Source organism: Physeter macrocephalus, chromosome 18, assembly GCF_002837175.3.
Source record: "Physeter macrocephalus isolate SW-GA chromosome 18, ASM283717v5, whole genome shotgun sequence".
NCBI classification, from domain to species: Eukaryota; Metazoa; Chordata; class Mammalia; order Artiodactyla; family Physeteridae; genus Physeter; species Physeter macrocephalus.
This window is the reverse complement of record NC_041231.1, coordinates 87,799,014-87,815,461: the sequence shown is the minus strand read 5'-3', so window position 1 is coordinate 87,815,461 and position 16,448 is coordinate 87,799,014. Positions and strand designations below refer to the sequence as shown.

The 16,448-nt window shown below is 37.9% G+C and overlaps 1 protein-coding gene across 1 annotated transcript; it reads right to left on the bottom strand.

Moving 5' to 3' along the window:
* Window positions 1-2,418: 2,418 nt before the first annotated feature.
* Window positions 2,419-15,855, bottom strand: SLC17A3 (solute carrier family 17 member 3). The gene is made up of 11 exons (XM_007128625.2): window positions 15,771-15,855; window positions 11,854-12,065; window positions 11,417-11,650; window positions 11,248-11,335; window positions 8,508-8,594; window positions 4,779-4,897; window positions 4,494-4,655; window positions 4,086-4,215; window positions 3,847-3,994; window positions 3,463-3,553; window positions 2,419-2,553 (listed from the first exon to the last, which is right to left on the bottom strand). The coding sequence occupies exons 1-11, from the start codon at window positions 15,853-15,855 to the stop codon at window positions 2,419-2,421; spliced, it is 1,491 nt and encodes a 496-aa protein (XP_007128687.2).
* Window positions 15,856-16,448: the final 593 nt, after the last annotated feature.

The window sequence follows — 16,448 nt, the reverse complement described above, 5'->3', positions numbered from 1 at the left end:
TGGAAATACGGTCTTTGCAGATGATTAAGTTAAGATGAAGTCATTAAGGTGGGCCATAATCAAATATGACTGGTGTCTTTATAAAACAGGGAAATTCTGACACAGAGACAGATATGTAGAGAGGGAAGATGAGACGAAGACACAGAGAGAAAGTTACCTATAAGCCAAAGAATGCCTGAGGCTACCAGAAGAGAGGCATGGGACAGATTCTCCCTGACAAACCTCAGAAGGAACCAACTCTGCTGGCATTTTGATTTTGGACTTCTAGAATTGTGAGACAATAAATTACTGTTGCTTAAGCCACAAGCTCGTGGTATTTTGTTATGGCAGCCCAGGAAACTAATACGCACACCCACTTGTTTATCCCAGTATTACTGCTAACACATGTCCAAAGTCAACTCATTATCATCCCTCTGAAAAGGATTCTTCCTGCATTCTCTGGCTTAGTTATTCAGACCACTCTCTATTCAGTATCTCAGGTTAGAGGCCCAGGACTCCTAACTCCTCTCTTCTCCTGCATCTATCTAACCAAATGCCATGATCTTTCACTTCGACCTCCTAAACGTTATTCATATCTCTCTTCTTTCCATCCCAGCTCTTCCAGCCCTAGTCCAGTCCTCACCGCTGTTGTGTGGACCACTAACTAGTCTTCCTGATTCTGGAATTGGGCCAGAGTGTCCTATCTAGAGAGAAAATCTGCCCATGTCACTATTGCTTGTAGCTCCCTGACATGGCAAACAAGACCTCCATGTTCTGGTCACACCCACCTCCCTAACTTAATCTTCTGCCCTTCCCTAACTGACCATGTAGGCAAGTGATTCCCTTCAGAATACTTCTTTTTTTTTTTTTTTCATGCTTTTGTACAAGTTGGGCTCCATTGTGGAAAATTCTACCATAACACTCCTCTTTTAACATTTAGCTCAGGAATTACTTGCAGAAGGAGATCTCCCCTGTGCTCTTCAGCTTAGGATTGGAACCCCTCATCTGGTCTCCTGTAATGACCTGCATGTCCCCCTGCTATTGTACCTAAGATAATGCACTTGCCATGTATTATTATGTGTGTCTTCCACATCTGAATGGACAATAGTGACTGTGTCTAATTTACTCTGGTGTTCCAAGGGCCTAGATTCTAGACTATGCAAAATCTCAGTAATTGTTATTGTTTATTCAAATTTGACCGTCTATATCCTTGCCCTAATTTTTCACTCAGAACTAGCGTCCATCACATCACTTCTATACAAAATAACTTGATGGCTATAATATCTATTCAACACAGTAGAGATCACCATGGGGAGCAACCTAGAACATAGTTCTGGCCCCTCTGAACATGTTATGACCCACTGACACCTACAAATTATAATTTAAAGAAATACTGAACTATTTCATGTTTTGAGCTTTATATATGACTTTACTGAAATTAGTTGGATCCTAGAAGGAGTAACATAACAGACTCACACTGGGTAATTTGAGGACAGTGTTAAATGAGACAATTTACACAGGATTGGGAAGGTGGGAAGGAAAACACAAGATAATTCTCAAGAATCCCAGAACTTGCAACATAAAGGCCAAAAAAGGTTTGATGGGACATGGGAAGAGAGGAATTACCAGACTATGTGGAGAGGGCTGTCTGCTAGGAGCTGTGAACTATACAGGAAGGATCAGCCACCTGCAGTCTCCAAGAGCAGGAACTTTAGAGATAAATACTCCCTATACTCACTCTCCTGTCTCCACTGAAAATCCAGCAGAAGGCAGTGGACAGGAAAGTGTGGTATGCAAACCACTCAGGTCATTCTCCTGGGGCCCGAGCAGGATGCAGGAGAGTGGAGCACACAAAGGGAGGAACACATGGACAATATCCAGCCCAACAAATATATAAATTAATATTCATTTTCACAAATAGGAGGAATCATTGCCCTAGGGAGGTTACTGCCCTCGATTAAGAGTTTCAAAACATAGTTTCCTGTTTAGAGATTCAAAAACTGTGAATCTAGCCTGCTGGCTCCCATAGAGCAGCTCCTCTGAATTCATTGTTAATTATATGAAGAGGACAACTTTGTTCTTGGCTATCATTTTATTTGAATTTTCATTCATCTTATATTTTTCTCAAAATGAAATCTGAGTAAAATAAAGAACTGATCTCAGATTTGAAAAGAGCTACAGCAAAGAAAATTTTTTCTGTTGGTATTTTCATCACTGAAGGCTTCTCTTTTATGAAATAAGGTGCCTAATGACTTTCCATCCAAGGTGGGGTAACTAAGAAGGAAAAATGGCATAGAATTAAAAATTTAATACTCCAACATAAAATAAAAATTAAAAAAAATTATACATCAACTATTCTCCAATATAAAATAAAAATTAAAAAAAGTTAAATAGTGCTTCTCTGGTTATAACCATAGATGAAATCATTTTTCTTTACCTTCATAAACGAGTGAGTTTCCTTTCTTTAGCCCAGTCTTGGACATCTGCTTTTCCAAATATAAGGTAGAGGATCAGTCCTAATGTGTTAATGGCAAATGACAAGGAGAAGACATTCCTCCACCCAAATTCAGGGTTCTGAGGAGACAAAACTTCAAGTAAATATTACCCCTTTCATCCCTTTTTCTATGAAACTCATTAATAGTTTAGAAGACAATGTTCACCAGTGGGTTTTCATGTAGAAATTCATTTCCTGAACACAGCTTAATAGTTTGATGGAAAGAATTTCAAAATGGATTCAGAATGTTCTTCATAAAATGGACTTAAGGACCATTGCAATTAACCTCCAGAATTGTATTTGTCCCTATTTTTCAAAGTGCCATACATTTTCTCTTTTGTACGGATCATGACTATATATATGCTAATAATATTTCTTCTTGCAGTGCAAGAAGAATCTTGCAAGAAGGAGATTGTGGACTTTGGAGCTAGACAGGTCTAAGTTAGGAGAATTCCGATTCTACATCCTCTTAGTGGAAAGACATATTCTATGAGATTTTAATCATCAGGAAATGAGGATAATAATGTTTCATTTTCATAATTGGTGGGAGAATCAATAATTAAATGAGATTACTGCATATGAAATACTTGTAATAATACCTGCATGTATCAGGCACTTAAACATGTTTGATTTAATTATCTCTTTGCTTTTGCATGGTTATGCAAATGAAAATTTCAAAGTGTTGCAGAAGACATGGCAAGTTGCATATATGCACGGGGTCATCATCTTCTCACAGGACATGTATGTGGCTGTGTGATTTCAAAGACTGGATATTACCAGTGGATAGTGAGTGCTTTGGTTTCAGAATAAGTAAAGATTGAGGTCATGAAGGAAATTCTTTTATATTTTTCTTTGCCAAGTTGATCTTTATGACAAAGTTACCCACAATTTAATTTTATTATCCAAAATGTGAAAACATTTTTTATGCTATTACTTTTATGAATGGATTCAGCAGAGTGTTTTAAGAATCCTTAACAAGAAAACTTTACCTGACTGAGAAGAAATCCACTGACAGTGGGTGCCAGGATAGCAGATATCTGTGCAAACCCCCTCGAGGCTCCCATGAGAAAGCTGGAATGCCTGTGGGTGACAGGAATGTTCCAGGCTAAATCCACAGACACTTCAGCCCTGCTTAGCATATGAATCCATCATATAGTAATTATGTCAAAAAGGACTCTCTCTGTGTATATTCAATGAAAGGTACTGAGACAAATCAACAACACCCTCCTCCCACATACTTGAAAAAATGACCACAGGCTATCAGTAGTCCTTGCCCATGATTTATAATTTCACAAAGTTTGGGGCTCCCGGGAGGCTGCAGACTAAATCTTTTTCAGAAAATATGAAAACGAGAGTGGAAATTATAGTCCTACTTTGGAGCAATATCTAAGGCATTGATATAGATCCCTGGCTGACTAAATAAGCTTAGTCCACAGGAGAGCGTCAGAAGGCTCACTGCTGTGATATAGCTGGAGGCAACGTATGGCAGAACCACAAGGGATGCTGAAGAGGGGAGACTTCCTATGGAACGAGGAACAGACGAATTAACCAAGATACATCTTTGGCTGTTGTATGCCTTATGAATTATCAGAGCTTTTGGTCCTGTTCTTACCTAGAACTGTGGCAATTTTCCTCACTGAAACAAGCCTAAAATTCTTGGTCAGAAGGAAATCTGCCAGGTAATCTCCCAGGATGCCAACGACCCAGGCAAAAATAAAAGGAAGGGCAGACAGGAAGCCACTCTGAGGGGAAAAACTTGAGTAAACCATCATAATAAAGGCTGTGAGATCACACCTTTTATTGATAAAGCACTAATAATCATACCGACAACTCTGAAATCATACTTTCCTAAGAAAATCAGTAGCCTCTTCCACCATACCCTCAGAAAAGCTACTCACATGACTGTTACATTATCTCTTGGTAATAAAAGATACATTTTTCTAGATGGGATGATTTGTGAAGGCAGAGTAATTCGAGAGTCATGCAAACAGGAGAAACGGGTGGAGGGAAATATACTCACATCTCTGATATCAACATTGAACACAGAGCTGATGTAAGTTGGTGTGTATACAACCATTACGTTAATTAGCCATTGATGGCTGAAACAGCAAAAACACAAGGACCAGAGGGGTAGACATCTGACCATAGCTTTGATGGGAAGAGGCTGATTAGAAGAGTTGACCTGAAAACAAATTTACTGATTAGAATAGTAAGATCTGAGACATGCTCACACATTCTTAGTCACCCTGATAAATCCAGATGCTGATATAAGATCTCTGGAGAAGGTCAGAGTTTTTATGTGTACCTGTTGGGCCAAGGAGGATATGATGTATTCTTTTTCTGTGATGTTTATCCATGGATGAGTGACAGGGTCATCATAAATCAAAACAAACCAGAGAAGGCAGGAGACACAGCCAACACCTCCTGAAAGCAGAAGTAAAATTGGTAAACTTCTGTGTGAATTTCTTTTACATTGGGATATTTTCTGGTGTGGTTCCTGGGAAAAGCTCTTGTTCTTAATATCTTCTTCCCATTTCTCAAAATATTCACATGAATATCACACTTTCTAGAACTCATTCCTTTATATTTCTTGATTATTTGTGTGCACAGAAATCACAGACCCTAGAAATGGCACTAAACTTGATATCTTAACCTTTTTAATACTAATAAAGGAAAAATATTTCTCTACTCACAACCCTTCTGACACCAAATGTGTGGGGTTTTCACACTAAGAAATTCTCCAATTCTCTACAGACACCAACCTGGCATCCTATAATTTAGCTCATTTCTAACACTACCTGGCATTAGCACAGACCCTACAGAGTAAGGGCTCAGTCACACAGGCTGTCCCCTACTTCAGATACTAATTGAAAGTAGTGAGTCCTCAAATTACCCACACTTCTGTTCAACTTTACTGCAAATTCAGAGGTACCCACAACTCCCTCTTAGTCTGATAATTTGCTGGAACAACTCACAAAAGTCAGGGAAATATTCATTTATGTTTACTGGTTTATTATTAAAAAATATGATAAAGGATACTGATGAACACCCAGATGAAGAGATACATAGGGTGAAGTCTGGAAGTGTCCTGAGTGCAGGAGTTTCTGACCCTGTGGAGTTGGGGATATGCTACTGTCCCAGCACGTGGATGTGTTCACCAACCTGGAGGCTCTTAGAACCCCATAGTTTAGGGATTTTTATGGAGGCTGTATCATGTCGGCATAATTGATTATTAACACAATCTGATGCACCCTCTCCTCCTGGGAGGATGGAGGGTGGGGCTAAAACTTCCAAGCTTCTAATCACCGCTTGGTCTTTCTGGTGGCCTCTAGCCTGAAGGTATCCAGGAGGCTACCAAGAGTCACCTCATTAGACAAAAGATGTTCCTATAACTCAAGAAATTCCAAGGGATTTAGGAACTCTGCATAGATGCTCCTATCATCCCCACCACTCACCACGAAATTACAAGAGTTTTAGGAGCTCTGTGTCAGGAACTGGTGGCAGAAACCATATCTATATATTTCTTATTATGTCACAATTAACCATTCTAATAGGTGTGCGGAGGTAGCTCATTGTTTTTATTTGCATTTCCCTAATGACTAAGGATGTTGAGTTGACCACCTTTTCACATGCTTATTTTCCCTCTCCCTATCCTCTTTAGTGAGGTGTCTTTGCCCATTTTTAAATTGGGTTTTTGTTTTGTTATTGAGTTTTGATAATTATTTACACACTCTGGATAAAAGTCCTTATTGTATATGTGTTTTGAAAGTATTTTCTCTCCGTCTCAACTTGTCTCTTTATTATTCTAATAATGCCTTTTGAAGAGCGAAAGTTTTTAATTTTGATGAAATCCAATCTATCAACTTGTTATTTTATGGATCAAGCCTTTGGTGTCATAGCTAAGAAATCTTTGTCTAAATAAAGAGCAAAGATTTTCTCATATGTTTTCTTTTAAAAGAATGATAATTTCAGATCTTACAATTACATCCAACATTCATTTTGAGTTTTTGTATAGAGTGCAAGATATCGATCAAAATTCTTTTTTTTTTTTTTTTGAGCACCATCTGTTAAAAAGACTATCCTTTCTCCATTGAATTGCTTTTGTATCTTTGTCAAAAATCAGTTTATCATTAATGTGTAAGTCTATTTATGACTGTATTCTGTTTCACTGATCTGTTTGTCTCTATGCGAATACCACAATGTCTTGATGACTGTAATTTTATAGTATACCTTGACATCAGTCTGTCTTACAACTTTGCCATTAATTTCCAAAATTGGCTATTCTAGGATCTTTTTATTTTCATGATAATTTAGTTTTCAGTGCATGTTTCACATCTTTTGTCACATTTAGCACTGTTACATATTTTTTGATGCTATTGAAAATGGTACTGTTCTCTTTAATTTAAATTTCTGATTCTTTCAACTTTTGTATGCCTAAAAATGTCCTTATTTTGCCTTTGTTTTTGAAAAGTTTTTTCTTTGTCTCTAGAATTCTATGTTAACAGATTTTTGTTTTTTCTTTTTTCTTGTAGTATTTGAAAGATGTTGTGCCACTGCCTTCTTGCTTTTATTGCTTCTGATGGGAAAGCTGCAGTCATCATATCTTTGTTCTTCTCTCTCTATTTTTAAACTTTGGCTGCTTTTAAGATTTCATCTTTATCACTGGTTTTGAGCCATTTTATTATGGTATAACTTGGTACAGGTTTCTTCATATTTCCTGTGCATGAGATTCATTGACTTTTTTGGATCTGTGAGTTTATAGTTTCCAACAAACTTGGAAAACTTTCAGCCATCATTTCTTCAAAGGTTTCTTTCTGTTCCCCCATCCCTCTCCTCTCCTTTGGGCACTACACACCGTACTTATGTTCTCATTTTATTATTACTTTTTTCTCTGTGTAGGTAATTGTGGATGGTTTCTATTGCTACTTTTAAGTTCATTAACCTTTTCTTCTGTTGTATCATCTGTCATTAATTCAATCCTTATATTGTAGTTTTTATCTCTAAAAGTTTGATTTAGGGTCTTTAAAAATATATTTTGCATGTCTCTACTTAAATTTTGAACAAATAAAGTTATAGTTATAGTAACTATTCTTGTGTGCTAATTCTAACATTTGTATCAGTTCTGGGTTGGTTTTGATTGATTGATTATTCTCCTTATTATGGATTGTGTTTTCCTGCCTTTGTCCATACCTGGTAACCTATGATTTGAGCCAGACATTATGAATTATATCTTGTTGGGTGCTAAATATTTTTGTATTCCTATAAATATTTTTGAGCTTTGTTTGGGGTACAGTTAAATTACATGGAAACACTGACTCTTTGGGTCTGGTCATCATCATTTGCTAGAGGGATCCACAATAGTGTGTCCTCTAGAGCTAATTATTTCTCACTATTGAGGAAAGACATTTATTAGTATTCTGCCCAATGGCCCAAGAATTATACATTTTTTCATTCTGTCTTGTGGAAACAGGCACTATCCCTGATTCTCTATAAGTACTGGACACTATTCTTTAAATTTTTCCAATGATTTCCGGCACCCTCCCCCCGCCACCGGCCTCAGATGATGTCTCCACACAGGTATTCTAATCAGTGCTCTGGTGAGTATCAAGGGGGACTCTGCAGATAGCCAGGGTTTTCTCTGTGTGTAGTTGTCTCTTGTTAGGCACTCTCCTGTGAGCTCTACCTGCCTTACTTTCTCAGGGCTCTTACCTCCATCTCCTCAACTCTGATACTTCTGTCTCTCACAAACCACCACTCTGCAAGTCTGTCCCCTACTGCTTGCTAGGGCAGCAGATTTTGCCCAATCACTTTGTGTTAATAATGCATCATGGCATGCTAACAGCATCATAGGCAGGAAGACTTCCAAATCCTTTGATGGTATAAGTTAATTCTCCCCTACTATTATATTAAGACATTTTCTTTTACTAGGATCTTTCTGTCTCGATTCATTTCCTCGAGAAAAGTACACACAGATAGATACTCAGAAGAATCTCCCTGAATATGAAAACCTAGGAGTGGGGAGACAGCAGCTTACCAAAGATATAGAAGACAAAAGGCCACCCAAGGGCTTGACTGATGATGCCAAACAGGAGGATGGCAATGCAGCTTCCCAGCATCATTCCTGCAAAGAGAGAATAAGCTGTGGGGCTCTGGACTGTCACCTGATAGATGCCTACAGAATGACAGATGACATGTTACAGAGCAGTACCGCCATAAAGAGATAAGCATAGTAGAATATATGAACTTCAAACTTGTGATTGAGGGCTTCCCTGGTGGCGCAGTTCTTGGGAGTCCGCCTGCCGATGCAGGGGTCACGGGTTTGTGCCCCGGTCCGGGAGGATCCCACACGCCGTGGAGCGGCTGGGCCTGTGGGCCATGGCTGCTGAGCCTGTGCATCCGGAGCCTGTGCTCCGCAATGGGAGAGGCCACAGCAGTGAGAGGCCCGCGTACCACAGAAAAAAAAAACAAAACAAAACTTGTGATTGAGTTCATATGTTCTCCTGAGGACCCATTTTTCTGGAAGTTCCCTAGTAACATTGCAGATGACAACCATGCTTCCTTTTATGCTATTTTAATTTTTAATTACACAATTCATATAACATATGCTATTGTAAAAGTAAATTACTGCAAAGAACCAAGGTTCCCCACACATGCCCCCCAATCCATCCCCACTCGAATGTTAACCAACAGCTACAATTCATTATATGATGTATAATTGCCTACATTTTCCTCTCTGCACACATACATAATGTATATCTATACATACATGCATCCCTTGGTAAATGCATTTATGTAATGCGTAGACAGAAAGTTAGATAGATTTGTCTATTAATGTGCTAATAACACTGCTTTAATTTCCATGGCTTTACTGAGTATTCTCATATAAGTGAGGCACATATCCCTTTTACAACTTCTTCAAAACTAGACTATTATTTTTTTTTTACTTTCCAGATGAACATTAACATCAACTTGTCAACTTTTATATATATGTATGTGAGTTATTATTAATTTTAAATAAGTGGGACCATAATGTACATATTGTCCTGTGACATTTATTTTTTATTTAACAATTGGTCTTGTAAATATTTCCATGTCACTGTAGATTCTACCTAGTTGTTATTTATGAACATAAACTTAATTATCACTTCTGAACTTAAACATAATTTATTTCTGTACAGTAAAATATCAGAAGTAGTCTTGCTAAACCAAAGACTGTGCATTTTTTGACAGAACTGCTGAAGTATCCTGCTAAAAGGCCATACTAAATTAAACTGCCAACAAAGATTGTTTTCCTCATCTCTTGACAACATTGGACATCCTCAAAGCTCCTAAATAGTTTTCCAAATAGTGAAGTTGAACATTTTTTTCATTTTTATTTCTTTTGTGAACTGTTCATAATCTTTTTTTTGTTTGTTTCTTTCACTTGTTTAACTGTGTCTCAATTTATAGAATCTTTATGTGTTGTGAATAATAACCCTCTGTCTGTCATGCTGGCTGCAATTCTATTCTCCTGATTTAAACTTTGTTTATGGTGTCTTTTGTAATTTAGCAGTTGTGAGTTTTCATGCGGTCAGATCTGTAATTTTCCTCTGTAATGACTTCTAGATTTACTCCTTTGCTTAAAAGGGCTTTCCTGATCTCACAGTTTAAAAAAAAAAAATCAGACCAGGGCTTGGACCCGTGTCCCCTGCATTGGCAGGTGGATTCTTAACCACTGTGCCAACAGGGAAGTCCCAGCAACAACTGTTTTTTGTAGCAGTATGTTCTTTTAAAATGAATATCATCTACACATATTCCCGTGGATCTCTCTGATGTTATTTGTTAATTATTTAAAATCTTCTTTCAATTCCTTTATTAATTTCTTTTTCATTTGGGTTAGTTCTTGCAGTTTTTGAGTTTGGTTTCTCTCTTTCATGCTCTTGATTTCCTTCAAATGTTTGAGGATTTGGGAAAGCCAATCCTTATTTATATTTGAAGATATCCCTTAGTCAGCTGTGATAACCAAAGTGAGTTTCCTTAGTCCAAACTGGAGTCTTCATTCCCCTATTAGTGGATATGAGCTCTGATGACAAAGACTAATCCTCCAGGGTTGTGAAGGGCTCTAGAGAGGCATAAGTTCAGTCAGGGTGTGTATGTGTGTGCATGTGACTTGTTTTCTGGACTTGAAGAATCAATCCCTGGCTCTCCCACCCTTCTCTCCTTACCCAGCACCCATACTTTGGCAATTTCCAGTTTGTTAGCCCTACTCTTTGCATTTTTCATTTTGACTCAATGTAACTGAAGCTTTCTTCCTCCAGAATATTCATTCCAGGTACACTGTCCAGACAGATTATCAGAAAGCAGTTCTCAGGACAACTGAGAGCAATTCCAAAGAAGATTAAGTTGGATTCATGCCTCACACTGAACACTAGTATAAACTCCAATATGTCAAAAATTTAAATATAAAAAATGAAACCATACATATTCGTTAAAAGCCATGGTTGGATGCTTTTGTAACATTTCTAACTATGACTCAAACCCAGAAACTGTAAAGGAAAAGAATGATCCATTTGACTACATAAAAATGGCAAAAGGCATTATAAGCAAAGTCAAATCACAAATGACAACCTGGGGAAAATAACCAAAAGTCATGTCACAAAGAACCCATCCCCCTAGTTTATAAATACTTGATTGACATTGAGCAGAAGACAAAGAAACTTGCAATTAAAAAAGTCGAAGAACTCAGTGAAAGAATGTTGGATTGCAGTGGACTCATTTCCGTTATATGTTTTTACCTGAGAAAGCAATGCTGCAGAGTCGGCTTCGTTCATGTGGAGGACTCCATCTTTCCCAGAGTGCAAACTGACCCCCATATCCTAACCCCTGAAATAAAAATAGAGTTCTTGATATGTGGTCCCATAGAGAAATTCATATCCAGCACATATTTATAAAATATCTGGGTACCAGGCTCACGCCCTGAAGTATTCGAGTTGCAATGAGGAAACCTAGTCCAAGGTCAGCTGCCAGAGGGGTGAAGAGAATGAGAAATGAGGATCCAAACAGAGCAGCACCAACCACTCGCTTTGTTCCTACTCTTCCAGCCAGGTATCCACTGGGAGCCAGTGTCAGGATCATGCCATAGTTGATAGAACTAAAGATGATGCCCTGGATTTGAGGGCTCCAATCATACACAGGGGCCTTAAAGAAACAGAGAATGCTTTGGTAAGCCATTTACAGGAAGGCTGTTGCATAACTTAAGAAGCTTCTTTAGATCTTCCACTTGCTTTCAAATCACTATTTCCTCAATTAAAACTTCTTAACATATAAACTCTAGAAAAAATAAATATCCAAACAAACAAATAGCAAAAACAAGAACACAACTTAAATCTTGCATTGCTTACCCCCGCAGGAAGACTTTTTGGGGAATTATTTGGGTCATCAAATGAGTCAACATGCAGCCTCTCAGTGGAGCTGTTAAACTGGGACTGATGGTTTGTACTGTTGGCCATGGTTACCATGGTGATGTTCATGATAACATTTTGTGCCATTATTATGAAGTTGCAGAGATGTGTGATGAAGGTTATTCCATAGCGAGTGGAACATAAGCTTGGAGCTGGAAATATTATGACATTATATTAGTGCTTTCTTTATTGAACCTTCATTTATTTTTCACAAGTTATAATACAGAAAGGTATCACCTGATGATTTAAATGGCACTTCTATCGGCTTTGGGAAAGAAAGATTGCAAAAGCAGAAAATGACTGAGTTGAGTCAAAGGGTGTTTTATACCACAGCTTTATAGACCCTGACTTGCTCTGGGGTGTTCTGTTCTTCCTGCAATTTTGTCTCTCCCATTACTAGGTTATTGTATTCTATGGTTGATGAAATTACTCATATTTAAATATAAATAGATATCATACATATAATATAAATTATATAATTTAAATATGTATACTATACATATTTCATTTATATGTATCTATTTACTATTTTTTTTTTTTTTTTTTTTTTGCGATACGTGGCCCTCTCACTGTTGTGGCCTCTTCCGTTGAGGAGCACAGGCTCCGGACGCGCAGGCCCAGCAGCCATGGCTCACGGGCCCCGCCGCTCCGCGGCATGTGGGATCCTCCCGGACCGGGGCACAAACCCGTGTCCCCTGCATCGGCAGGCGGACTCTCAACCACTGAGCCACCAGGGAAGCCCTATAATGTAAATTTTAAACATTGAAGGAGTTGTTCATTGGTATAGATTTATTATTCTTCTCATATGTCTCAGTCAGTGAGGGCAAACTTTCATTTAAATTTTGAAATTAAACCTCTAGAAAGATTTTCTCATTAGAGAAAAATTGACACTGACAAACTATGAAAAAATATAGTGAAAGTGAGAAAATAACAGAAAAAGAAATGAGCACAAAATTAAAATAATCTGTTTTTGTACTTACAGGAAAGACGGCTATCGCCAGGAAGAAACTATTGCAACAATCCAGAAAAGAAGTGAAGAACCGTGAACTAGGGTGGTAGCAGTAGAGGAACTAAGATGTGATAAGATCCCAGATAGATTTCAGAAGGGGAATAACTGAATTTTGGTTTCAGTTTTACAGATGTGTGAGGGAAGGGCATTAGAGAGGTTCTTGTTCTAAACAGCTGGAAGAATGGAGTTGCTGTTCAATGAGGAAGAGAGTTCTGCAGAAAAAGCAGGTTTGGGGGCAGTGGGGTGATAAAGAGCTTATTATTGGACAGTTAAGACAAAGATGCCTTTTAAGCACCCAAGAGATGTTGAGAAATGTTGCTGCATATAAAACTCTAGAGTTTAGAAGAGAGGTAGAGGCTGAGGCAAAATAATGGGAGTTAATAACCTTCAAGATGATACTTGAAGCCATGGTATTTAGGAAATGAGAATAAATAGGGAAGATAACCAAGGACTGACTCTAGGGCTCTCCAATGCTTAGAGGTTGGATAAATGGGAAGAAACTGACAATGGAAACTGAAAAGGAATGGTCAGTGGGGTAGGAAGAAAACCAGAAAAGTGTGGTGTCCTGGAAGCCAAGGGGAAAAGGGCTACAGGGAAGAGGGAGTCAGTAGGTGTGTCAGATGTTTCTGATAGGTTATGTAACATGATGACTGAGAATTAACTCATTTAATCCTCACAATAATCCTATGAAGCAGCTACTACTACTATTCCAATTTTACAGGTGCAGAGAGGTCAGCTAATAGTATAGCTCAAGTATTTATCCTCTTAATCACTGCACTGCATGTGTACGGTGGCTTTTATTTTGTCCCAGATGATTCCATGAGAATACATTTGCCACAACTCAAGTGCACTCATCTATGGGGTTTGTATGGCTGTATGGCGTAGGAGAGGAGAACAACACCATGCATCATCAAGAAGTCTTCAAAACTTCAAGAAAAGAGGTGCCTTGAGGTTTACAAAAGAGCCTTTCCCTCAAGACCATACTCTCTTCTCCTTAAGTAGAACACAAATCTTTGCAGTGAATGTAGTGGGGAAGGAAGAATTTGGAAGAAACTGGTAAGTGTACTGTAATTAGAGCGAGGAGCTAAAAAATAATATCTTTGTAAAGGTTTTCCTTTCTTTTTTGGGGCTGGGTGATGACTTCCTATGTCAATCAAATCAATGAATAATTTATCATTTCTTTGGCCTCTGATCTCTCCAACTTGCTTTGGGATCCTAGAGGCCAAAGGCTACAGAAAGCGAGTATCAGCAAACCAGGAGACTAATGGCTCACAAATGGGTGGGGTGAACACCTGCCTCATGAGATTGCTGAAAGATCCACTAGAGGCTGTATTTAAAAGTCTTAGTCTTGTGCTTGCTGCATATTAAGCATTCCCTACAGGCTACTACGTGTGTCCTTAAAAGTTGTTTCCCGTGTCTAGTTAAAATATATGAAAAATAATGTTGGTACAACATCTCATGTCTTAAAATTTAAAAACTCAATATATAATACAATAATACTGCCTTTTGTCAAATTGAAGTTGTCATTGATTTAAGATGCATCGTTTTTTGCTCTACTAAAAATCAATTGATCAACTAATCAACAGATCAAACTTAATAGATCCAAAACTAAACTCCTAAGTTCCCCCTCCCAATCTTGCTCCACCCAAATTCCTTCCCAACTCAGGTGATAGAAATTCTATCCTTCCAAACACTTTGTAATTTATCCTTGATTTCTTTCTTTCACAGCCTACATCCAATCTATCTAGAACATATTGCTGTCTTTACATTCAAAATGTATGTAGAATTCAACCACTTCTCACCAGGGCCACTGCTATCTTTTTGTTTAAAGCCTCTTCCAAGTGGTTCTAGCTACCAACATCTCTTGCCTAGAGTTTTGCAATAGCCTTCAACTTGACTTCCTGCTTCCAGTCTACTCTCATTACAGCATTTGGAGTGCTCTAGTCATACCATAAATTTGATCACGCCATTTTCTGCTCAAAATTCTCTATGTGGCCACACTTTTTTTCAGATTAAAAACTAAGGTCTCTATAGTGGCCAATGGAAATTAAGTATTTATAATCATTGCTTAAAATTTTTATTTTTCTTAGGAAAAAGCCATGAGGAAGTAATAATTCCAACTGTAGCAAGTGTTATGTTACAGGATATCATGAGAGAGATATAGATAGATATGTTATATATAACATACACAATATGTTATACCTATATAACTATATCTATCAATTAATCTATCTGTATGATAGGTAAGCAAAACCCCCCAAAACTCCACAACTTAAATATCCAACCACAGGGATTTTTCAGGTAAATAATACTTATCTATTGGATATATTGGAATAATAATATGTATACTTTAAGAATAATGATTGCATTATAAAGCAAATTGAAAAGTATGTGTGGTCCAAAACATACGACATAATATATACAGCACAGAACTATATAAAGTATACATGTAAAGGAAGGCAATAAAAACAAATTACAGTGGTTACATTAAGCTTAGTAACATCTTTTTTCATATCTTGATTTTTTGAGGTTTCTGTGAATAATTTTTTATACTTTACTGAATTAAGCAATACAATTATGCTTACAATATTACATGCAATAACAAGCAGAATACACAATACTATGTGTAGACGATTTGGTAGCATTTATCAAGAACGCAAGTGCATAGGGACTAAGATTAGGGAGTAATCATCAAAAATAAAATACTTTTTAAGAAATGTACACTAATAGTACTTGATTTTTAAAAACAATTAAACACCTTAAAAGACATGAATTCATTTCTTTGTATTACGATATTGTAAAAATCCACCATAAAATCCTAAAACCACATAGTCGAGGTTGAGTTTACCTTTCCCAGGACTGAGCTTCTCATCCCCTTGTACATCTTGGGAGAACTTCCCTGCCGTGGGACTCAATTCTGTCATGGTGGCCATTGCGTTCTTCTCTCCTGATGACTGTTTTTCACCTACAGGGTGATATGTTATCCAAGGTGTCAGCCACGAGAAATGAGACTTCTTTGAAACGTTTAAAAAGTGGGCAACAGGCAAACAGAAGCTGGGCCATTCCATCTGGATGGGGTATAAGGAGGATCATTACCTACTCTTGGCTCAATACAACAGGTGTACTGTGCCTAAGTCATGGAACTGTTTATTATTTAGGATCTGGAGTACTCACTGTGTGCCAATTTAAGAGCGCTGGATTTGGAGCTAGGCATTTCTAAGTTCAAATCCAGGCTTGTGATTTACCTAATGTGCTGAGTGCTACCAGGAGCAAATTTGTGTGTTTCAGTTTCCCATCTGCTGTTAATAAGAACAATGACAACAACAGCGCAGCAGCAGCACCTTCATCAAGGATCTGTAAGGATTCAATAGACTGCACGTGCCTGGTGCTCAGCAAGTGGTTGCTATGTGGTTTATTGCCATCATTGTTGGAGCTACTACAGATGTGGGTCACCTCAGAGCTGTGTCCTTCTGGCATCCTCTACTGCACCTGAGAACCTGGCTTCTGGTACCCCTGATGACTCCCA

Coding starts and splice junctions, on each gene's coding strand:
- SLC17A3 (XM_007128625.2), bottom strand. CDS start 15,855: ATGGCCACCATGACAGAATTGAGTCCCACGGCAGGGAAGTTCTCCCAA. Junction 4,216..4,493: donor TCAATGTTGATATCAGAGAT/GTGAGTATATTT, acceptor TTTTCCCCTCAG/AGTGGCTTCCTGTCTGCCCT. Junction 2,554..3,462: donor GTGGATTTCTTCTCAGTCAG/GTAAAGTTTTCT, acceptor TTGTCTCCTCAG/AACCCTGAATTTGGGTGGAG.